General features: G+C 38.7%; 1 protein-coding gene across 2 annotated transcripts in view; it reads left to right on the top strand.

Moving 5' to 3' along the window:
• NHLRC2 (NHL repeat containing 2) overlaps positions 1-9,409 on the top strand; it is a 40,850-nt gene extending 31,441 nt beyond the window's left edge. Inside the window, exons 11-12 of one of the 2 annotated variants that reach the window (XM_062579925.1) lie at positions 921-1,139; positions 9,334-9,409. In XM_062579925.1, the coding sequence (XP_062435909.1) occupies positions 921-1,139; positions 9,334-9,353 (239 nt within the window). In that variant the 3' untranslated portion in view covers positions 9,354-9,409. Of the gene's footprint in view, positions 1-920; positions 9,199-9,333 lie in introns of those variants that run through there. The other variant, XM_062579924.1, reaches the window with a different exon arrangement.
• Positions 9,410-25,497: the final 16,088 nt, after the last annotated feature.

Genomic DNA, 25,497 nt, shown 5'->3' with positions numbered 1-25,497 from the left:
AGTCAAAATATTGTTTAGCACTGCAATTTGTTCATGTACCTTGTGATTTGAAGAAGTTTCTTGTCCCGATTTGTACCTTTAGAAGAACACACAGACTTTTTCCAGGAGTATCAGCATACATTTTGGCCTAAAAATCTCCGAATATTGTTGAAGCAAAGAGATATGTCATAGTTGCAAGAGTTAGTAAAATTGCAGAATTTAACCAACTGAAACTCAACAAGCCTTTTCAAGCTCATGTATTCTAGAGCCAAGCTGTAATTATTTGCTGTAAAATGCCAAAAAGAACACTTCATTCATCTCACAGCAGAATACAGAGTACAATGCGTTAGGTGCATTTATTATGCAGTTAGTTTTTCAGCTCACATACTCTTAAATATTTAAATAAATACAAAGCTTGGGTCCCATTGTAACAATCAGCCTGAACAGTAGTAAGTCATAGCAACCCGCTTATAAAACCAGCATTTCTGTTTGGAGATGTCATAAAGTACATGCAGTCACCTTGCCTTGAGTGCTAAGCCTCTGATACAAATCTGTAACAGCCCATTAATTTAAGGAGTTTTGATTACATATCTCAGAATAAATTTTAATACTCTTTTTAGAGCTTATAGGACAAATTGCAGACGCATTGTATTTAACTAAGGTATACTTCTTAAATCAGAGCTATGGATCCTTCCACCTTTAAATGACAACCAAAAGCACTTATAAATCACTTTTCCTTTTTCTCTGTGACTGGAAAAAACAGATTTTTCTAATTTCTCCTAGTATTGCACAAGGAAAGAAAGACTATGTTTTTTGATAAATAATATCAATGTTTTCTATAGGTTTTAGACACAATGTTGAATGTCCTAATGATAAAACCTGTTTTTTTTGTTCCTAGTGAGAAAACCTGTATTTTTGTTTTTGTTTTCTGTTTTTTGCAGATAATGCATGGTTGCTTCAAGGACAGTGCCTGTCTGGAGGAATTAAGGATGTTTCCTGTCAAACTCTCATTCCCTTTCAGTTACCCAGTAGCTGTCTATCAGCTGAAGCTATCCTGGCTATCAAAGCATGCCTCTATTACTGCAGCAAAGATAGCAGTGCCTGTATGATGAAAGGAATCTCATTCAGTCAGCCTTTACAGATAGCTAATACAAACCGAGGTAGTTTGACTCAAGTTGAACTGACGTACTCATTTTTAACTAACTAATACAAAGACAACTAATTTCATACTTTATTTTAGCGTTTGATGTTTCTGTAGGAAAAAATACAAAAAGATAACTTCTCTCCACTGCTCATTTTCCTACAGCTTATGAAGAAGCTAAGTAATATGCTTGATAAATCGAAGTATAATTCCTCACAATTTAACATGAAAATGTATAATCACCACCTCAGTTCTTTTCATTACTGTAGCAGCAATAATGCAGTAACACTCTAGATTCTGTTGCGTTGTGAACATTATGCCATTTGGAGCAAAGAGGAACTATTTCAAGAGTACTTTTGGAAGAAGTAGTATTTCTTTGTGATATTACTGTAATAAGTTCTTTGCACTGTGTGTACCGGTAGAACAGCTAGATCGTTTGAACCAGCAGTGCAAACTGCTTTCATGCCCTTGATTTCTAACAGAATGTCACAACCAGTGCTTGCTTTCTCCAGGTTATAAAAGAATTTTTCTTATTTTTCAATGTTGGCATTTATGATGTATGTATTTTGAAAACACATCTTAAACTAGGTGCAGCTTTAATTTTATGCAAACTGTGTTTTACTTAACTAGATATGACCGCCTTATATGAAAAGCACAGTTTCATGAAAAAAATTCTGTGAAAGAACGTGTTTAAGTCCTTCAGAAGCATTTCATACTGATTTCTAACAAAAAATGTGCCTCTCTCTAATGTGTGTATTAAAAACATGTCAGAGTTTTCCTGTTATCTACCCATTTACATTTTATAGTAAATTGTAGGTAATAGTTGACTATCTAAACCACAAAAATTAAGCATCAGACATTTCAAGAAGGTAAATCACCAGTTCTTCCCCCTTCTGTGATTCCTGTGGAAAGACCTGTCTTGCGAACGCTTATGGTTAAGAATGGTATTGTACTCTTGAAATCTAATTCAAAGCCTTTTAAGTCATTTGTTATAGTGGCCTCTCAACCAGAACCATACATTTAATGGTGGATTATTCACATTCATATTCATTTGTGCAGGATCTGAGCTTTTGCTAGTAAACTGGTATTCTAGTCTTTGAACAAGGAACTTTAAAACTGTATTCCAAAAGCATTCAAAACTGCATTCTGCCTTTGCTGTTTAAATGTTTTGCAAGTAAAATCCTATCAATTTGCCATAGCATATAGCAGGAATACTGGAGTGTGTGTGAGTTTGAATTGGTAGGGTTTCCACTAGGCTTCAGTGATGCTTAGATTGGGCTCAGTGCTTGAATCATGAAGATCCGTTCTAAAAAGATGAATTTATCCAAAGTTTGAAGATGCACTTTTTACATATGTTTTGAAGATAGACTTTTATATATATTATGAAGCACCACAGTAGTGAAAGAATTAAATAGCTTTTTCTAAAAAAAAAAAAAAAAAAAAAAAAAAAAAAAAAAAAAAAAAAGAAGAAGAGAGAGAGAGAGAAAGCCATTGCTCCTGACATCTGTCAGTAAATCCTCAGTATGATTTGTTGTTGCTCTTTGCTACTTAGAAGCTGATTGAAATGTTGGTCATGAACTTAAGAGACTTTTGTTTTAAGGAAACCATATGCACTGGTGTGTTTTCCTTCCATTGAAATGCCAGCCAATCTGTGAGCTCTGTAGTACAAGAAATGATAATTATCTCATCTGTTAACAAGGCAAGGACTGAGATATTATTTTTCTTGTGTTTTTTAAGCAACTTTTCTGGTATAGCCTTTCAGTTTACATGTAGTCTTGAGGAACAAGATTTCCTACTTTGTTCACAGTTTGTAAATACTATTTGAAAGATGAAAGCAAAGAAACTGATCCAGATTTTTTTTTTTTTTTTTTTTTTAGTAAAACTCCTTCTTTCTGAAATGCTTTTTGGTTAACTTTGGATGGTAGCCAGGAAGCCTTAGGTTAGCTTCCAATCAGTTCATACTTTTTCTATTGCTTACTGAAAAAAACAAACACTAGTTTCACGAATTCAAAATGCTCAATTCAGCTTTTACTGTTATCTTGAGTATATCACTCAACAGATAGATTTGTTCTCTAAATTCCAACTAGAATTATTTGATATTTGTCTATTTGGCAAGATAATCAAATTTGACCTGTTTAACTTCCTGTATTCAAAAAAGTAATCCATATGTCAATATATGTTACCTTAGTGGCACTTTTTAACATATTGTTGAAGGGGGAAAAATTGTATTCCTACCTTTCATTTAAATATAATATGTAGCATTTAAATACAGTATTGTAGATACATTTTCTATCCAAACATGCACACATTTGCACATTTAGATAAATGTGCATAGATGTGTGCTTAAGGGTCATAGCTGTTTTGTTTTTTCAAGTCTCAACTTAGAGTTATTGTATATTTGCATACTCAGAACCACTGTAAGCTTATTGGGAGAGGACGTGAGTAGCAGCAGGAAAACTGTTGGGTAAAATCAAGCTGAAGTCCTGGATGTGACAGTAAAGGACCTTTAAATATTTAGTCATGGCCAAATTTTAATAACTGTATTCCAGTGAAAACAATTACCGCTTAACTAGCAAAGGACAGGAATATATCCATTTGGACCAAGTTTTTCTTTCTCTTTTCTTTTAAGTCCATGTCTTGCAGCAGTGAACTGAATGTGAAAACAATTTGGTGATGCTAGTCCAGCACCAAAAGCTTTTTCATTAAATTTAAGAACTATTCTCTGCTTCCCTCATGCATTTTTCATGAGCTTTGTAAAGATACTATATCCTTGCTACTGTTTTGCTTTCACTGCTATAATGTTTTTATGCTAAAAATAGAAAACAGAGGCAGAAGGTGTGGTTCCGTCTCAAAAAGACATACCACCTATTATTTAGAAGAAAAGCTATATGTTGGAGATAGCAGAATCTGGTGGATTTTCCTACCCAGATCAATTCCTCCTGGTCCAGTCAGTAGCAATGCTGAACATGCGCTCCTAGTAGGTACACTTATGTGTATGTGTACAGAATACACTGTATACAGACTACACACACAGGCAGCTGCATAGACCAGCACAGCCAGAGGGATGTCATTTACTGACACCCTCCTAAACAGACACAGCATTCGCGAAAAAAGGAACAGCATGAACAGCCCCCTCTTTGGATGATCAGGATTGAAGTGGAATGTATTTGTATTGAGAGATGTATGTATATACATGTGTGTGTGTGTGTGTGTATATGTGTACACCTACATACATTATGGGATTCTTCAGTAATTGCTCTTAGGCACTTGATCTATCCAGTAGCTGGCCTCCAGGCTCCTCCAGCCACTGGCACCTGAAAGTGTGAGCCCCTGTGGTTTGTTTCCCCTCCAGTTGTTGCTCAGCGCTCTTCTCTAGCTCACTGGCTAGTCTGTCCTGAAGCTTTTATAGCATACACACATAGAGTAGAGAATACACCTCCCTCCAGAATAGTTGAAAGTAGAATTTAATACAAATGTATGCTAGACTGGTGATCAAACTACAAGACTTGATCAAGACAAGTGCTGAACAGTCATGTTTATACTCAACTAGCCTTTTTTATCCTCTTTTCCCTGTACCTTCCTGTGCTTGTTCCTCCTCACTCCACCTGGATCCCTCCCTTTCCTGACCTTTGATCTTCCCCTAAACATCCTGTAGTAAGTTTTGTACTTAAGGGACCCTAAGTCCCTTTAAAGCACCCCAAAAACATAGTCCTGAAATGCTTTTTCTCCCACACCCCGTAGTAAGTCACCCTATACCCTACATTAGCCCTAATGCTTGCTCTCCTAGAAAGCTTTTTTTTATGAAGGAATATATAAAAGTACCATTAGAACATCTTAGGAATTGTAATTTAATTACAGTATGATTATTTTTTATTAGAAAAAAACAGGAGGGAAGATGATATGTTTTATTAACTTTTTCATATTGTTTGAATTCAATAATATCTTCATATAGTTTGTTTCTTTATGTTGAAAAAGGGTTGGGAAGGATACTGGCTGTGTGAGCTTATTGATGTAAGCATATTTCATGCGTATGTATTTAGTTGATTTCCTTTCTGCGTTCTCTTCTCACATGTTATTTTGGGCTGTTCTGTTGGATGCATCCTGTCATAGTCACTGTTTTGCCCCTCATGTCTTCCACTTGTAGAACCTTGTGCTTGTATAATACTACAGCAATGTAGTGATTCAAAGCAAGTACAAACCAGATGTGTGATACACAAGAAGGTAGTTTTATAGCATCGTATAAATCTGCTATAAATCTGAGAAAAGGTATATATGGGTTTCAGTATATTGTATATATTCTTAATGCACTTTTCTTTCCAGTGGGCAAATCTTGTAGTTGAAACTATGGGTAAAAGTATTATTTGTGAGAACATAGAGAGAAATATATTCCTTATCTATTGCTCAGAAAAGGGAGATGATCAGAATCAAGTGATTTTCCTTCTTGTATGGGGAAATGTCATTCCATTCATTTGATTATTGTTTATTTAAGCAAAGATAGAGGTATTACTGACTGCTTTTGCAAATTTTCTTGAATTTTTCGTTCCTAACAAGGTTTGTTACATAGATGAAGCACTTAAAACTCTACAAAGTCAAAAATTATTTAGCTGAAAGAACTTACAAATATCTCTGCTATTGTCTGCTAAATTATTACAGTCTTATGATGCTTAACTTTCAAAAATCACTGTTACTCATTAACACTTACCTCAAAGGTACATTGCAGCTAAGGTCCCACAGAAGTGTATGCGTAAACTGTGTGTTGCAAGTCAAAAGGAAGTTTTCCTTCTTGTATAACATGTGACAGATGTTGTAACAGGCCATGTGCATGTGTTCTCCAGGCAGCAGTTATGTTACCTGAGGAATTTACCACACAAAGCAGCTTATCACCTGCCCTTCCTGACAGTAACTCTCTGCGTAGATCTGCCAGAAGAGTTGTTCATATAATCAATTAAAATAATTCATATATGTTAGCAAAAATCTAGTATTTTAAGTGAAATTTAATAATTTGCATTGGAATAGGTTTGTTGGGGATTAAATGAGCTTGTTTGTCCCCAGATAGAAAGCTGGAAGAATGCTGACAGTTATGGATGGTAACCTTTACAGTCATGCAAAAGTGAGACGTGGTTATTTTGAATTATTCTGCCACGTCTGTATTTGTATTCTACAGCAGATCATAAATATAAAAAGATTTCCAACAATATTTCTATTTTCAGTTATGTTCATATAATCAAACTTGACCACTGTCTTCTGTCAGAACCACCTGTTCCTGTTTTTTGCAGTTTCTGTACTCTTATATGTAAAATCACTTGCTCCTGTTAGGGATTCGATTTCCAGGTTTATTTTGGCTTCTTTGTCATAAAATTGTTGTGTGGGGTTTTGGTTAGGCTTTCCTAACCATTTCCCACAAGGGTGAAGTCCAGCCAGTTTCTTGATACCTCAGAGGGTACAAAGCAGGACAGTTACCTTGTCCACTTTTCCCTGCTCCTGCTTTAGGGAGGCGGATGTAAATAGACAGTGCAGTAGGGCTGTTCCATATAAAGCTGATGTTCTCTGGCAGTGCACGCACAGTGGTGCAAATGAGTTGAGAGTGTGAGGATGAGCTACACCATGACAGTGATTCTCAAAATGTATAGACTCAGTTTCTGAGATTAGCTACTTCCAAGGTCCTGTTTACATTCTTTACAATCTTGCTCTGTACTGAAGGCAGCAATGTTGCTCTTACTCTGACTGCAGAAATCTGCCATCATCTGATCCAATAAGTATTCTTTATCTTGAGATAATTACAGGTAATAATTACTGAAATCTAGGTGATATCTGGACACTCCCCCACTGTTCTAGGTAGCATTTGAATAAGATTATGTTCTCATGTCAGCTTCATGAAGCTTTGTACTGATGCAGCTACCATCAGCATTTTTACCATTGCCTTACTATACGGTAAGATGGTACAGTTGTTTCGAGACCTCCCAGAGAGTCCCAGCAAACTTGAGTGGCCTATGCAGGGATTTTGATGGCTCTCAGTTTCAGGAAACTTCAGTGTTACAGAAAATACTTTGAGTAATAGGTGATTTGAAAGATACTCCAGCTTGCTTTCTTGGTGCAGATTTTGCTTTTTATTGGAGGTTAGCATATTTGTGTCGCAGCTGAAAAGCTAAAAACCGTGGGTTTAAGTTGGGGACTGTCTGTGCAGCTATAACTACTATTACGATTGTCTACTGTATCTCTTCTCTCTTCATCCATTGCTTTCAAGCATACTGGAGAACATTTTGTCCAACTGCAGGCCCCAGGGCTAAGCAGAAGAGTTGCAAGTGTTTTTCAAATCTTACCTGGTTCGTTTTGCAACATTGACAATTTTAAGTTAAAGAAACACCACTTGTAAAAATCTGTTCTTAAGTCTACCTTAATTTAATGAAATTTAATGTTTTGGACTCAACATTCCTCAGTTAAGCAATATTGCACACAAAACTTCTCCCCTTTGGAGTAAGTATTTAGAAACACAACCTATCTGGCTGTTAACAGACGTCATAGTAAACAAGATGACTTCCCAGTTTGATTTTACATTACCTGCATTTAAACAATCCAGTCCAGTAATCTGTCCTGAGAGTTGTCTATATCGGATAACTGACTTCCAAATTAAAAAAAAAAAAATGGAGTTGAGACTAAAGTGGAGGAACAAAACTACTAAGTGTTTTACACGTTTAAATGTTTAACTTCAAAGTTATCCAATTTCATTTTTTAAAGGAGGATTAATGCAATAAAAACTTTCTCATATGTAATCATTGTACGTTTGTTAAAACCTGTAATGGGCTTATTTGATTTTATAAGGGCACTAATAAAAATGAGATAATTGTGAAACTGTAGGTGAAATCCTGGCTTTTTAAGGTTAATGGTAAATATCTTTTGGGCTAGTAGTTCAGCCTCAGATCAAAATATCACGTTTTCCTTAAGTCATGATGACTGAATAAAATATCAGTGCCTTAAAATATTTGAATGCATATATTTACAGAACTGCTGGAGTATTGTTTGAAATATAGTATTCATTTAACCTTCATGGTTTGTAAATTTGGAATTTTTTTAATTCTATATTAATTTGGAAACTGTTAAGAATTTTCCCTCTTCATTAGATTTTTCAATGAAGTAGAAAGGAAAATGCTTTCTGTTCAATCTGTTCTTACTAAGTATTTTTCTGTAAAACATTTTTTTATCAGTTTGTGAACCTGCTTCTGAGACTGTTCTTACATTTTTATGCACACTTCAAAACACATTTGGCAGGGAGATTGCAAAAATCTTGCTGAAATTCTGATTTGAGTAAAATGAAGGACAAAACTTTCATTGATCTAAAAGGGTGAAGATTGTTACCTTGGTATTTGGGTGTGAGAGGTTTGTTTTAGGGTTGTTTTGTTGTTGTTTTTTTTACTTGTTCTGAAGAACAGCAAAGATGCTGTAAATGGCAGAGGGTTGTGCATACAGGCAGCTATGAAGGGTCAGGTTCTCTCACTGTGTAAAACCATATAACTTCATTTAAATTCTGATGTTGGGATGTCTGAAAATCGCAGCAGTTTACCACTGGTGAAGAAAGTCACATTTGAGCACTTAACACCCTATAAATGTCTCAGTGTTGTTTATGGGGAAAGGGGGGGGGGGATTTTCTTTTGTTTTCCTTTCTGGAGTGTTGCATTGTGGACATTGGAATATTTTTGTTGCTGTTTAAGATACTAAACATCTGTTTTTCCATTACATGTGATGCAAAGCCTTTTAAAAATCTGAATATTTGAAAGATGTTTTATATTTACCGCTGTGAAGTGTACACAGAATTAAACTGAAGGCACTTCATCTGCAGTGGATACAGTTGTTCACATGTAGCATTACCTAATAGAATTGTTAACAACGTCCAAGGATTATAGTCCTTTTAAATAAAAGGTATACATCCTGTAATATTATGAGATGAAATACACTGTAGAAGTTGCAGCCTCAGATATAAATTTGACAAATAAACAGTGATTAAAGAATGTACTTTTTCTCTAGTAAAACATGCTTCTCCCTGTAAAGCTTTTTTGTGGAAAAATAAACATTGAAAAAAATTATCTTTTACGGCTTGTCTTGTCTGTCAATGTTTATATCAATGTAGGTGTGAAAATAATAAAATAGGTATGTCATAAGGGTGACAGCTTTGTTAAAATCCTTTAACTAGCAAGTATTGTTGTTTCACATTTCACCAGGCTCTGCAGACATTGAATGATTGGTTGAAATCCATGACCTGAGGTTCTACAAAAGAGTATATGGATGTAAGGACTCCCCAGCTTCAAATTTACACAGTGATCTGGAAACAAGAGGTCTGATGTCTTTCCTTTCCGCACATGAGAGCGATGAGGAACGGTATACTGCCCGCGTCGTAGACTGGGTATTGCGGAGGTAGCAGAGCTAGCTTCGATACTGGAAGAAGTCTAGCTGCATTGAGGCTCTCCCTGGAGATTTTTGGCAATAACCATATGCTTGGTTTGATTTCCCCCATATCTCAATGGGGGGGAATATGCCTTCCCCTCGCATTTCTGTCTCACTTGCCTAGGGAGGTGAGCATTTTATTCTGTTCACAACAGTAGCTATCATAGTGAAAGCATTTAATTTGAATAATTATGGCTGAATCACATTTCAGCAGCTTTGAATAAAACCCTTTGGGATGCTGAGTATTAATGTAGGCTTTTCGTATGCACTGATACAACTGAGGAGCAATACCAACATGCCTGAAAAGATGATCTCTTACTTATGACTCCAATCATGTTTTTACTGATACAGTGATTTAGCTTTAATGAAAATATTGTATGCCAAAAACTCTGGCTTATTTACCATAGGTGAGCCATATGATTAGTAGTGTAGTTATGTTGATTTTTTTTTCTCTGCTAAAAATTTCTCTGTGTATCTATTCAAATACTTAAAGCATTTACAACTCCTACCTATAAAATTTGATTAGTTTTCTTTGATTTCTATCCAGATTAAGTATCAGCTTAGCCTGATGCAAGTCCCACTTGGAAAAACATTCAGACAAATTTATTTGCAATTTCTATGGTTTGTTATAAAGTGCATATAAAGCTTCTGCCAAACCCAACCAAATTACACAGGGTCATGTGATCTCTCAGCATTTGCTTCAACTCATAAAGCAGAAAGTTTGCTTGCTTTTGGACATCCCTTCTGAAATGAGACCTTCCCCCCTCCCCACCTTTCACCTAAGAATTATTGAAACGGGCCTGTGCATCCTACGTGCAAACCCGGAGATGCTGACGCAGGAGTGGGTGCCGCTGTGTACAACGGCGTTTGTGTGACTCTGCTGGAGTCGCTGCCCTGTTACGGATTTCCGTGATGTCAAATTAGCTGTTCTAGGAAAGGAATCGTCCTTTCCTCGTTTCTGAAGGTGGAGGGAAGGAGCCTTTTGTTTGAAAGTCACCAGCGGGGCCAAGATGTTTTCTAGTTACTGCAAGGGACTCTGCCATCTGCCTCCTAGAAGAATGCCCAGAGATTGTGTAGTTGAGGCTTTAGAAGGCTTCTTTCCTTACCCTATACTTCCAGTCGAAAGTATAGTTTTCTGAGGCTGCTCAATGTTTTGACCCTGCTGCCTCACCTGAATTCTGTCTTTTTGACCTGCCACGCCAATACTCCTTACACGTAATCTTACTGGAACTTGCAAAGTGGTTTCTGATGACTGTTGCATGCTGCCTGTATGTAGTAATACTGTACCCTAGTTGTATTTGGGGTCTCAAGAACTTGTTTATGATTCCTTGCCCCTTCTTAAGCATAGAAATCAAAGCAGAGGTGATGATTTCAACTTTTATATGTGAAAGAATAGCTTTCTAAAGTTAGTGTTATAGGAGTATGTATTTTCTCTTTTTTGAAAAAGCATTAGCAAGTTGTAACTTAGTGAAATCCCTCCAAGTTTTTGCTATCTTAGGTATTTCCTTAAATGGACTATGTGGGACTATTAATGCTTGGAGAGCCTAACAACAGGCTGTAAATAATGGGTATACTTTCCAGAAGTGGAACAAACTGCAGTATTAGGGAGTAGTTAGATGATAATGAAAAGATTGCATTGGTAAAACCAAATACTTTATTATATCAAATTTGTGTGTGCTGTATTGCTATTTTTAAGCTCCTCCTATGCAATGTTATTTTTGATCTTTGAAGCTGAAGTTGCAATGACAGTAATTTTGGAAGCTGAAAGTTCTAATGTCATCTTTATATACTAATGAGAAAGCAGTAAGTCAGGTTTATTATCTTCTTTGTATCACAGGGCTTGGAAAAGCATATCACTTCCCTAGCGATGTCTGAATCCTAAGTCTGAAATGAGTGCATGTAAATATGAAATGTTTTAAGCAGAGCAAAGTACGATACACAGTCTAAAAGCTAGTAGCAAGTATAATAGTTAAAGCCCGTGCACTTTCCCTCCCTGCTCTCTCCGTACAGACAGTGACACGCTAATGATTGAATAAAGCTGTAATGTTTTAAAAGATGTTGTTTGGGGTTATGATACAAAGATCCTTAAGAATGAGAGATGTAGCTGTTCTTCGAGATCTTAACACAGTAGGCAAATGGATATAAAATTTAAGTGTGTCAAACAGTGCATGGGAGCATCTATATTTAAATGGCAGTTCAATCCAAGGGAAACTTGCTGGGTGCTACTGAAACACCCATCATTTAAATTTTTCTCCTTTATGCAGTTGAGTGAAGAAGATGGATTTAATTAGCATTTTTGCCATGCTGTTAGTAGTGCTGTAAAATGCTGATGTTATTGTACACTTGAGTCAAGGGAGGATGTGGCAGAACTTCTCGGACCTTGTATGGAAAGTGTGGCAGATACACTGGGACTCTCAGAAATGGAGTCCCAGTGAAGAGTGGCACGATTGTATTTGCTTCACAAATTTATTAGTAATTGTAAAGTGAAGCATCTACTGAAGCCTTAGAGGGGTAGTAATGAAATTAGGGGATTATTTTGTTTTTTGTTTACAAACAGAGCAGTTCACAGTAAGTTTAAATTCAGAGTGCATCAAATGCAAAAAATAGAACTTCACTAGGAGAAGTGAAGAGGTGGGGTGAATGCTATACTTTTTAACATAGGTGTGTAAGCATCTTTTCTTCTAATACCAAGAGCTTATATAAAAATATTTTTTTAAAATCAACGTTAGTGGATGGAGAGTCTCAACAACTTTATGAGCTGCTTCAGGTCTATGTAAGTATATCCCCTTTCACAAAGTTTTCTTATATGCTTAGTAACGGGGTCTCCTGTTTCACATACCATGGTAGTGTAATCACTGTGATGCCATTCATTACCCTGCCTATCATGGGTTTGACCTTGCTTGCAGGAAAGACTACCTTACTGTAGGCATCTGACAAGACATATACATTTGTTTTTGAGGAGCTCGAATCCTTCCTAGTAATTGTTTTCCATTTTCTTCTGATATGCAGAAAGCTAATGGTGTGCCTCATTACAGCAGACAAGTGAGAACTGATTGGGAGTCTTTTAGATTTAATCAGTATTTGAGTTTCTCACAGTCTTGAAAGATATTCATATTTGTGATTAAAGTGGTCCCCAGAAAGTGCTGAACAGCTATTTGGAAAAAATCCCAACAAATTTATGTTGTTAACCTAGAACACATGAATATTTTTATCTGAGAAATGTTTATGGCCAATTAAAGAAATTTTCAGAAAAAGTTATTCTATGATCATGTTGTTCTAAAGCAATTCTGACTTTTCAGCTTGACAATGTGTTTTGAGTACTGTTACAAGCAATGATATAGCCCATCCATTATTTTTATTACTCAAGAAAAATAGGAAAATCCATTAGGATTACACTGTGGGACCTCAGTGAGGCACTTCAGTAGTGCGTATCATCATTAAAGCGTAAGGAAACCTCAAACTGGCAAGAGACTCAGATTTAATAGTAAATTTGACTCTCTGATATCACTATAGGAGTGCTGAATCCTTGGGCAGGATAAATCAGAGTTGTTCTCTTTAGCAATATATTTGTCACATCACAGTGGGCCCTGAACATTTTCAGTCATTCAGAGGAGTCAGTCCATCCCTGGCATAAATCTGTGGTGATGGAGAAAGGAGGCTGTGGCCACTGTTACTCGGAAGACTGAGCAAAACGCACAGGTTCCTAAGCACATGTGCACCTAGCCAGTGCCTCTGGCCTCTCAGCTAGTCCTTTCTTTGCCTTCATATTTGCCTTCAACCTGAAACGTCCCTTCAGCTGTCCCATTTATGAGGCCAGACATTTCACATGGTTCTGATAGTATCTTCAAGAGAGTATATTAATTTTCTTGCTTCTAATGGGGCAGTAGAGTTTATACATTTCTCCTAGGCAGCAAATAGGTGTATTTATCATTGTGTAGCTGGGCTCATCTCTTCAATGTTTATTGAGTTTCTCCTTAGTGATTATCACTTGATCCTTTTCACTTTACCTTCACCTCTCTAATTTGTCTTCTTAGAGCTTGCAGCCCATTGAGTATCAACTTGTAGCACTTTTTCTTCACAAAGGAAAAGTAATTTAGTCTCATATTAAAAAAAAAATAAATTGCTAACCTTTCCATCCCTTTCCCCTTTCATGAAATGTGCTATTAACAGTAGCTCCTGCTTCCTCTTTCACTTCTGTATTACATTCCCACTAATTTGGCTGTTCCCATGCTGACCACTAAAATTGCTCTCAGTAAGGTTTCTAATGATCTATTGCTCGTCAAATCTCTCAAAACTTCTGACCTGTCAGTTACCTTGAACACATGCAACCAGCCTTTCATTTTTTGAAATCTTCATTTCTCTTTGCTTCTCTACTTCTCTTTATTCTGGCATTCTGTTTACTTTGGAAATTCATCTTGTCGTTGGCCGAATAGTCCTCATCTTCCCTTTCCCCAGCTTTCTGTGGGAACTGCACCGGGCTCTGTCACTGCTTCTTCCCTCTTCTCATTCAACACTTTGTGTTGTACAAAGTTCAGCCATCACTTCAGAACTCTGTCTTTCTATCAAAGCTCAATCTCTGCCTTTATCTCTGACTTTTCTGATAATCAGTATAGCTAAAAGGAACTCCTAATTATCTCTTCACTGCTCTTTCTTGTTGCTCCCTTTCGCAATCAAGCAATCATGCTGATCACCTAAGGCTTAGAACTTCAGTGTACTTTTGGATTTCAACCTCTTATATTTCAGCAGTGTCTGGATCTTGCATAATCTTTTTACACCTTTGAACAGTTAAAGGTCTCCGGACCTCGTGTCTCAATTGCTCCAGTATCCAGTATTACTTGTGCAAATGCAACTTTAAGTATTACCCATAAACTGAAGATTGAAACATTAATGTGTTAAATCCTACTGCCATCTTTCCCTAGTTGCTCATTTCAACCATTTGCTGCACCTACTCATTTTGAAGACCATTCACCATATGACCATTGTATTTACATCCTCTCTGTGAGTTTTTATTCATTTTTGAAATATTAGCTCCTGCTTTTGATTGTTCCATCTTACTAGACACCAGTTTCTACCTACTATTCTCAAAACAAGTTCTCCAATGCTCCCCTTCATTTTCAGAAGCATTTCCTCAAAAATGCCAACAAAGCCTCTCTATAACATTCAAAAATATTGACAAAGTGTTGACAGTATTTAGGTCCCTATGCACTAAGATCACTCTTAATCCAACATCATCTCACTGGTTGCTGTTAGTCTCTCTCTGTTGTCTGCATAGTATCATTTGCTGATTTATGTTTTATATGGATGGTAAGCTCCTGGTGTATAGGGCATTTTCTTCTTATGTGTTTACATAATACCTAATGCAACAGAGTTTATCTTCTTAAGAAGAACTCCTAGGCACTATGGTAGTATAAATAACAATAATAATAGTTAGTATGACAGATTTATTTCCCCAGCAGTGTATAATCTCAACAAAACAGCTTTAAAAATAGATTCAAAAGCCAGTATAATAAATGAACTCTACAAAATCTGAACTTCTACTTCCATCATTCCAGTGGCTTGTTCTAGACTTTCTTTTCATATACAAAACTTGCATTGTTTTTCCTCCTAAAGCTTCAGAAATGTACAAGCAATAAATAAAAAAGCTTCTTGAACTGGGAGATTAAGTCATTAGTCCAGGAATTCCGGAAGGGCAAATGGAGTTCAGTTGAACTCGATGTCTTTCCAGGTTCCACCTTTAAAGGGTCTAGAGATTTTATCAAGCTTGTTATATGGATGTTTGATCACATGTTGAAAAAATGTTGAAGTTGGCCAGAGAGACAGCAGTCTTTATTTATCGGCTTTTTTAGTTTGTTCTAGTGTATAAAGAGGTGATTGATTAGAACATATAGAAAATAAAATAGTAAAAGACATGGGGCTGAATTCTGCACTGTGGTACATCTGTCTCACTGAAACACAACAGATCCTAGCCACATGTGAGTCAAGGCATGAGTCTTTCCAACGTAGGGTGTTGCAAAACCACTCTTTTCTTACCGGTATTCACTAGGTGATTTTTGTTCAGTCTGGTCAATGAGAAGCAGTACCTTGATACCAGCAATGACAAACCAGTAACATGCTGTATGCTGAGTTCATGGCTGATAAATGTAGTAGTACACTACACCAGTCTGAAGGAAGGAATATGGTCAGGACAAGACTGAAGGTCAGAAAACAGGAGGCACCGTAACACGGAACAGAAGGAATGGGTTCCACATGCGCTAGACAAGCAGAGCGTAAAGCTCGCAGGCCAGGCTTGAGTCTTCTTGGTAGCCTGGCAGTAGCGAGGCTGAGCCTGAAACATGATCTGCCAGCACCACTGTCAAATAATACAGCTCAGAATACCCGTCAGGCAAGAGCTGAACTATAATGTAGGAAATAAGTTTATAGCTGATGATCTGGTATTGTGAGGCTACAGCAATAAGTTTTATATACTTTCTTTGTATATAATCATACAGCACTCAGAAAGGATAATTTATATTTTTACAGCTTTTTCCTGACCTCCTTATCATAATGGCAGAGCATCTTGCATTGTGTGTTGGTGAATATATATGACTGGGAGCCATCATTTGTGGTTCGTACTTTCTCTTATCTTCTCCTCTGAAGAAGACATGGATTGGCAAGAGAGTGTTTGTAGGAGCTGAGGTTTGTGGGGATATGTAGTTCCATATAGGAGTTTATAGCTGGTTTTGGACAAGCCCAAACTGCTAAATTTAACCTTATAATGGAAATCTCAGTGAATGATCAGCATTCTTTCTTAATATCTGACTTTTTTATGTTTAGCATTGAACATCTGGAAGATAATGAACAACTTCATGACTTTAACTTGATATTTGGAGCTGAAGGATTCACTTTCCTCATCTAGATATGTGCTGTTCTGTATAAGCTGTTCTCTCCACATTTCTCCACACTCTGCATCAGAAGCTGCCTCCTACCACTCCCATATCCTTGGAGGATGCATCCTAGCACTGCTCCTGCAGAGTGGCATGGGATGGGGTAAAACTTCAGAAGAACTGGGCAGTGGGAGGAGGATTTTTAGCTGTTTGGACATTTCCTCTGAAGCAAGGCAGTGGTCTGAATCCTATTAATGCCAGCTAGATGACACTGTTTTATGAGAAGATTGTCTCTATGAAAGAGGGAGACATGTAAGACCTTTCATTTGCTGACTTTGGTGCAGTTCCCAAAACAGTTACAATTTCATGTTCAGTATCAGACTGTTGCTGTCCAGGGAAGAGGTTATTATGAAAGGCATTTATAACGGAGGCCAGTAGTCTGCCAGGATAGGAACCTTCTAGTCAGCCAGGGAAGGCAGAAAGTGTTACTCAGAGATGGTGTTTTGTGAAAGCTTAGTGTCAGTGAGGAATCAAGGAGTACTCTCGTTGCGATGTAAATACCCAGACAGATAGTCAGGAAGCTCTTTCTTGGGGAATTTCTGCAATCATATATAAATCTCCTCCTAGCTTGGCCTGGTTTATTCTTATCCTAATCCTGAAGAATTCCTGTCTGATATTCTAACCTTATTTTTGCATGTTTTATTAGAACTAACTTACCAAGCTTCATTCCAGTATGCGTGGGATCCTGAGTTTAGCCTTTCATTAAAAGTTGTCTTTTTAACTCTTTCACATCTTCTTCTGGTGGTTTTTCTTTTTAAGATAATATGGTATCTGAATAAAATATTGGAAGGAGCAATGTGAGAGAGATGGAGGTAGCCTCACAATCACAGGCCCTGGTTCTCATGGGGGGCTTCAACCACCCTGACATCTGCTGGAGGGACTACACAGCAAGGCACAAGCAGTCCAGGAGGCTCCTGCAATGCATTGGTGATAACTTCTTGTCACAAATGGTGGAGGAGCCTATGAGGAAGGGTGTCCTGCTGGACCTTGTCCTTTCCAACAGAGAGGGACTGGTTAGAGATGTGAAGGTTGGGTGGAGTTCAGGATCCTGCAGGAAAGAAGTAAGGCAACAAGCAGGATTGCAACTCTGGACTTCAGGAGAGCAGATTTCAGGCTCTTCAGAGACCTGCTTGGAGGACTCTCATGGGTTAAGGCCCTAGAAGGAAGCGGGGGGGGGGGTCCAGGAGAGCTGGCTAATATTCAAACATCACTTCCTCCAAGTTCAAGAGCGGTGCATCCCTATGAGTAAGACGTGAAGCAAAAGGGGCAGGAGACTTGCATGGGTGAGCAAGGAGCTCCTGGCCAAATTCAGACAGAAGAAGAAAGTACACAGAATGTGGAAGAGGAGACACGCTACTTGGGAGAATTATAGGAATGCAGTCAGAGTATGTAGAGATGCTGCGAGGAAGGTTAAGGCCCAGCTGGAATTGAGTCTGGCAAGGGATGCTAAGGACAACAGGAAGGGCTTCTTCAAATACATCAGCAGCAAGAGGAGGAGTGGGGAAAGTGTGGGCCCGCTACTGAATGGGGCAGGGGCCCTGGTGACTAGGGATACAGAGAAGGCAGAATTACTGAATGCCTTCTTTGCTTCAGTCTTCACTGCTAAGGGCAGCCCCCAGGAATCCTGCAGCCTGGACGTGAGGGAGAAAGTCTGGAGAAGGGAAGACTTTCCTTTGATTGAGGAGGATAGGATTAGAGACCTTCTGGGCAGGCTAGACATGCACAAATCCATGGGCCCGGAGGGGATGCACCCACGGGTACTGAGGGAGCTGGTGGATGTTGTTGCCAGGCCGCTCTCCATCATCTTTGAAAAGTCATGGAGAACTGGAGAGGTGCCTGAGGACTGGAAGAAAGCCAATGTCACTCTAGTCTTCAGGAAGGGCAAGAAGGAGGACCCAGGCAACTATAGGCCGGCCAGCTTCACCTCCATCCCTGGAAAGGGGATGGAACAGCTCATTCTGGATGTCATCTCCAGGCATATGGAGGAAAAGAAGGTGATCAGGAGTAGCCAGAATGGATTCACCAAGGGGAAATCCTGCTTAACCAACCTGATCGCCTTCTAGGATGGAATGACTGGCTGGGTAGACGAGGGGAGAGCAGTGGACATTGTGTACCTTGACTTCAGCAAGGCTTCTGACACTGTCTTCCATAACACCCTCCTAGAGAAGCTCAGGAAGTGCAGGTTAGACAAGTGGACAGTGAGGTGGATTGAGAACGGGCTGAAAGGCAGAGCTCAGAGGGTCGTCATCAGTGGTGTAGAGTCTAGTTGGAGGCCTGTGGCTAGTGGTGTCTCCCAGGGCTCAATACTGGGTCCCATCCTGTTCAACTTTTTCATCAATGATCTGGATGAGGGGACAGAGTGCCTCCTCAGCAGGTATGCTGATGATACCAAGCTGGGAGGAGTGGCTGATACACCAGAGGGCTGTGCTGCCATTCAGGGAGATAGACTGGAGAGTTGGGCAGAGAACCTCATGAGGTTCAAAAAGGGCAAGGGCAGAGTCCTGCACCTAGGGAAAAAATAACCCTAGGCACCAGTACAAGCTGGGACCTGCTGGAGAGCAGCTCTGCAGAGAAGGACCTGGGAGTGCTGGTGGATGACAAGTTGACCATGAGCCAGCAATGTGCCCTTGTGGCCATGGAGGCCAATGGTCTCCTGGGGTGCATTAGGAAGAGTATTGCCAGCAGGTGGAGGGAGGTGATCCTGCCCCTCTACTCAGCCCTGGTGAGGCCTCATCTCGAGTAGTGTGTCCAGTTCTGGGCTCCCCAGGACAAGAGAGACATGGAGCTACTGGAGAGAGTCCAGCGTAGGGCTACGAAGATGATCAGGGGGCTGGAGCATCTGCCCTATGAGGAACGACTGTGAGAGCTGGACCTCTTCAGCCTGGGGAAGAGAAGACTGAGGGGGGATCTGATCAATGTGTACAAGTACCTGAAGGGAGGGTGTCAAGGGGACGGGGACAAACTCTTTTCAGTTGACCCGTGTGACAGGACAAGAGGCAATGGGCAGAAATTGAAGCACAGAAAGTTCCGCCTGACCGTGAGGGGGAATTTCTTCCCTGAGAGAGTGACGGAGCACTGGCCCAGGTTGCCCGGAGAGGTTGTGGAGTCTCTTTCTCTGGAGATCTTCAAGGCCCGCCTGGATGCAACCCTGTCTAACATGCTCTAGGTGACCCTGCTGAGTGGGGAGGTTGGACTAGATAATCTCCAGAGGTCCCTTCCAACCTTACCCATTCTGTGATTCTGTGATATTTTTCCTTTTCTATGAAGTGGAGGAACTTGAAATGTAAAACATCTCATATATGATATTAACACTGGGAAATTAGCACCTAAGACCATAAAGTTCAAGAAAAATCTAAAGGTATTACCATGGCCTAGGAGCTTAAATAATTGTTTCAGATTCCTTAATCTCAGTCCTAAATTCCTAAGAGTCACAGACACATCTTTGAAGACTGCAAATTATAGCTAAGGTAACTAATTTTAAGTACTTTTGAGTAGTCAAGAATGTAAGATGTGGTTATGTAACCAAAACTGTCTAAAACACAAACAGACTGCAAGGGGGGTCTTGTCTGTTGTCAGTGGGATATGAGAATACTTGGTTCAGAACGATTATGTATCAGTTTCTGAATCCCCTAGACCAGAGTTCAGCACTACCATTGTTGGTACTGGCTTAATAGTACTTTTGGCAAGCTTCTTCTCTCTGTTGTTTCAGTAAATTTTAAATTTCTGTACAAAACTGACAACTTCAGTGACATTTTGATTTTTCAGTTACAAGAATCTAAACAAAGTATTTGAGCCAGCCTTCTGTGAAAATTTATCTTTTTCTTTCTGAAAATCTATAAATCTATTTTTTTAACTTAGGTTGAAAATACCTTTTGTTTTGTGTGTTTTTTTTTTTTTTTTTTTTTTTTTTTTTTAGTTTTTACACCTGAAATCATATTTCATCCAATACAGAATGATTTTTTTGTTTATTTTCCAGTAAGAAATAAAACTCATTTTTAACTGTCAGCTGTCAATATTCCCCCACAAGCAAGTTTCTTGATCGATATTGTATAGGACAGAAATAGGGATGTTGTGTCCAAGCCTGGGTACCCCAGCCCGAATGTGGCAGGCATAGGCCCCCCATATAACAAGAGCTCCCTGCCCAGAAGAACTCAACAATTTGAGAATTAACTAAGAAACCAGAGCTGGCCATTGCAAGCAGAGGGAGCGGTAAGCAAGAGCCCAGCATACCCTGGTGTCCTCTGTCACCATTCTCTGCTCTCTGTCACAGACACTGTATATTAATTTGAATGCATTCCCAATCTGGCCACAGTCTACAGTGGTACTAGAAAATTAGATAGTGACAGGAAACATTCCTGGACACTGGAGCTTCCCTGTTTGTACCAGTAAGTTGTAAGAACAGTCCTCTGCATGCTTGAGACTTAGAACCAAAACCACGCTAAATATTTCGGAGGTATGGTTCAGGGCATAGCAGGGGGGGGCACTTCGCAAGCATTCCCCCAAATCTGCACACTGACGGGGTCTAGTTCCACTTACGCTCTTTCATGCTTGTTCATCTCACAACCAAGGAAAGGTCCTAAATAGTTTTAATTCACTAGTATAGACAGTTTCTGTGACTGAATACCCTAGACAAATCCTGCAAAGGATTTGTTTTGGAAGACTGTGAGATTTGTAGATTCTATTTGTTGATCCCAGTTTTTCAAAAACTATATTCATGCTTCATTGTCCAGGAACATCCTTGCTGATAAAAAAAGAGTTTACTCACTGTAGTAGAGATCTGCACATAAATAAACACATATCTGAAAAAGCATAGCCTACATTTTTCATGTGCCTAGCAAAACTTTGGGGTGCTATGTCCCGTTTTAATAGGAATGAATGATTGAAATTACAGATTCTTTCTTAGATGCCCATTAGAGCTTTTTAAAAATTCTGCTCTCTTACTTACTTAAAAACTGTGACCGTAGACCACCCCCTCTCCAGGAGAACTGACAACCTGTTATATGCAGGCCTGTTTGATGACAGATATGTGATTATGTTTAAATAGCCCTGTCATAAAAAGTATTTCCTATACTGGTTTTTTGCTTAGACTGGTATTTGAAAGGCTGCATTGCATTTTCTGCAATTTTAATGAAAACCTTCAGTAGGGTGAAAAAGTAGTTAAAAGCCCTGAATAAGCCTGTAGATTCCATTTACCGTATGAAATAAATATGTAAAAATACAAAAATAAATATATAAAATATATCTGAGGGTTTGTCACAGTGGCAAAACAAGCTCCAGTCATTTCAAAAATGCAGGCAAATTTAAATCTCACTTCTAAAGAAAGGCTCATGTCTAGTGTCCTGCTGTTTTAATTCAACAGCTTCAGATCTGATAAGAACATGTTATTATGCAAAATATCAAAGTTTATATACACAACTTCTTAGAACAGATTCTGTCAATGCTATGGCAGGTGCTCAGTATGTGTTGTCAAACTTTTTATGCATGCTGGTTCAGTAGTACGCAGGAAGGCACTGTCCACTGTAAAATGCCCTATAATCCTACTTCTAAGGGACTTGCACTAATTCCCATCTTTAATCTTCTGGAATCCTTCTTTTCCTTTAATTTTGAAATCAGTGAACATATTCTCAGAGCACATCCTTCAGTAAACACAAAACGAAATCAAATAACCTAAACAGCATTAAGTTGAGAATTAAACTATGTATCAAGCAGGAATCTAGCACTGCGATGTTTATCCGCTGTAAAGCCTTTCGTCTTTGAAGATCCTGGGAGCGCTCTAGAACTCCCAGAGTCTCAGCTGAGCCCTCAGTTCCAAATATTTTTAAGTAAGTGGTTTAAATGATACCTCAATTTTGGGACACCAATCTTAATATTCCCTTAAATGCATCTAAATTTTAAAGGAAGGCTGTTCAGTGCTTTCTGAATAGCAGACTGTTTTCCTTCAGGTGTCTACAAACCGAGGCAACAGGGATTGGTCGTCTTTTAAAGTGTAGTACATATTTTTGATGTGTTTGACTACAAACCATTTAAAGCTGTATAATGTTAGGTCTTCCGCATATATTTAGAAGGCTTTGTTTTTGTGTTTGATATAAATCACAGAACAAAATGTATTAGCAAAAATGGCAAATGGAGATATCAGCCTATACGCAAAGGAAATACTGGAAGATTTATAATCATTTAATTTTTAAAATGAACTTCAACATAGCTATGCTAACATTTCCCAAAATAGATTTTTTACATAGGTAGGCAATTCAGGGGCTCTCAGATCTTCTTTGGAAATGGGTTTGAGCTGCAGAATCACTTGAGTGTTTTGGGGAAAAAAAAATAAAAAAAATAAAAGTCTTCCTGAATCATAAGTCAACTTACAGCAACATAAAAGATCAGTTGGACATGTCTGTAGCCTATGCCACAAGCAAGTTTATTTGAGTGAGCCTGTCTTCACTGAGGGCCACAGTAATTTAGATTACTTTGCAGCTGCTGTTGACTAGAAGACTACACAGCTTCAAGGTGGTAGCATGAACAGAAAAAACTTGCCTGAGTTGTATTACAAATTCCAGCCAAAGTCTTACTGAGAAATTTTAGGTAACTTAACCGTTTTTTTCTACAAAAATAGAAGAAAGTGCTTCAAGAATGCTGTTTTTAAGAGTTTTGCACATTGCAAATGCTTACCAAATACTTCCACAGCTTTGGAGTCCAAAAATGATTTTCACTTCCCCATCTCTTTTTATTTTACTTCCTCTGACAATGGTGTGTGCCTCAAAACTTCGTATTGGTTTGCAACTAAAGCTTGACCTTTGCTGTATTTTTCCTCAGCAAGTAACACTGCTAAAATTATGCAACAGACAAGAAAGAAAATGAATCATTCAGCTGTGAAAGACTTTTGAAACTGTAGAAAAATACACACATGGGCACAAGGTTCTAGAGTTGATTAAATCACCACAATTGCAAATCCTTAGGCCTTACCTCATCATAATGTTGGTTTAAAATCCAGAGGAAAGACCACAAGTAAAGTTTGTAGAAGAGTATACAGAAGTGTGAGAGCAGAGCAATACACATGAACAGTAAGACTGTTTCTGATAGGGCATGTGGTGGGGAGGACCGAAGCATCATAGTATTCAGTATTTCAGATTCCATGAACATAGATTACATTTTCAATCAGAGTATGTCTACCAAAAGTCTGCTCGTTCATATGAGACACTGGGATTCTTGCTGGCTGGAAGATTTCAAAGTAGGAAGAGAACAAGCATTGCCCACTTTATACACACCTATTATTAATGGCCTCAATCTACTCAGTAGCCACGAAGCCACTCTCCAGGAAAATGCCATCATAACTAACTTGCATTAGATTGACTTTACAGAAAGGTAAAACACTGAGAAAAGAGGGAAACAGAAGTGCCTTTGAGCTGGATGTTCCAGAACTGAGCTGAAGCCCAGTGCTGAAGAGACAGTAACAGCAGTTTTTATGCAGCATATTTTGTACACAAATGTGGTTAATTTTGAATAGCTGCTGTCAGGACTGTGCCTGTTCTGTGAAAGAAAGGACTATACTTCTCCACCCCAAACCAGAAAGAATGTGCAGAAAGCAAAGATACACAAATCAAAGCCAGCCAACATTTTCGAGATTTTATTTATGTTGGGAAGGCAAAAGACAGAGCAATCTTTCTAGATTATTTTCATAAATTAGAATGATTTAAAAATATAGCTAGTCGACTCAGTGTAGAGACCTTAAGCTGTTCTGCCAACTCATCTAAGCTGTCATCTGCAGCATCACTTGCTATTTGGTTACTAAATATTCTTGGAATTGAGCATTTCAGCATGCTACAAGATAGCCAAACTGTTTCATCTGGTTTTGTGTTGTCACTTTAAAAAATGGATCTGTGCTAATAGAGAATGTGACTGAATAAACAATTTCATTTGCCTTTTGGCCTGCTCTTGAACTTGGACCTCGGACACAGTGAAAGGCCAGTGCTATCTGCATATCAACTGCAGAGAGAAGTCGGTGAGAGCTGTATGGTTCTTCAGGTCATTATGGTTCAGGGACACCATCTGAAGCTGAAAAGGCTGATTAATGTGACAGGGAATGAGCAGTAGAAAGGTAACAACCTGGGATTCTAATCTGCATTTGAGACTCGTTACAGTGGAGGAGGTTTTCCAATTTGGTGCAGGCTGAGACAGGAAATTTCTCTCCGTATGTCAAGTGTGTCTTCCACTGTTACGATCTGAAAAGTGGGGTGATGACACTGGCAACTGCAATTAAGAGAAACTCAAGCTGGATTTCCAAGAGTTGAGTGAGACAAGGCTTTGTGGATGTGTGGTTGCAGTTTTTCACATGTGCTTGCCTTTACTTTGTACCTTTCCTCTGGGAGGTCATTTAGGAGCTATACAGTTTTACAGACCAGCATATTATGTATCACTTCACCACACGGAAACATAAACTCATGAGGAATATGGCATACATAATAACTTAAAGGTTATTGCTTTCTGCTGTAACATCACATATAAAATAGGGTAACTATCTTAGCCGGAATCTGGAGAGAATTCCCCTCAGCTTTTTAATGACCAAGAAATAGCAGAGCCTTGTACTGAAGCCTCATTTGATGAAAGAATAAGTAATTTAATGTTGCTAGGTTAGATGTTAGGCTTGTGCTTAAAACTGACCTCTAAGAAGACTCAGTAACATGACCTATTCAAAGTCATGCATCCCACTTTAGGGAGCTATAATCCCTACACTGCAGAGTTGCCTCACCCCGCAGGTGCTAACAGATACCTACCCTTGTAAATGCTTGAGGGCACCTGAATGAAATGCCAGGACTTCCCTATATGATAAAAAGAATCTAAGTGGGACACTCTTCTCTCCTCACTGGCTGCACAGGAAGGTTAGGTGCTTACAAAAGTCTTGCATGGGGAGTCTGTCTAAAATCCCTTTCCTCTCTTGACCATAAGCACCAGTCAGGATTGCTCATTATCCATCCTCCACTTGACGTTCAGAGCATGAAGTCTGACTCAGAGGCCAGGCATCTA

The sequence above is a fragment of the Rhea pennata genome, chromosome 7 (assembly GCF_028389875.1).
Source record: "Rhea pennata isolate bPtePen1 chromosome 7, bPtePen1.pri, whole genome shotgun sequence".
NCBI classification, from domain to species: Eukaryota; Metazoa; Chordata; class Aves; order Rheiformes; family Rheidae; genus Rhea; species Rhea pennata.
The sequence above is the reverse complement of the archived record's forward strand: the minus strand, read 5'-3'. Positions and strand labels throughout refer to the sequence as shown.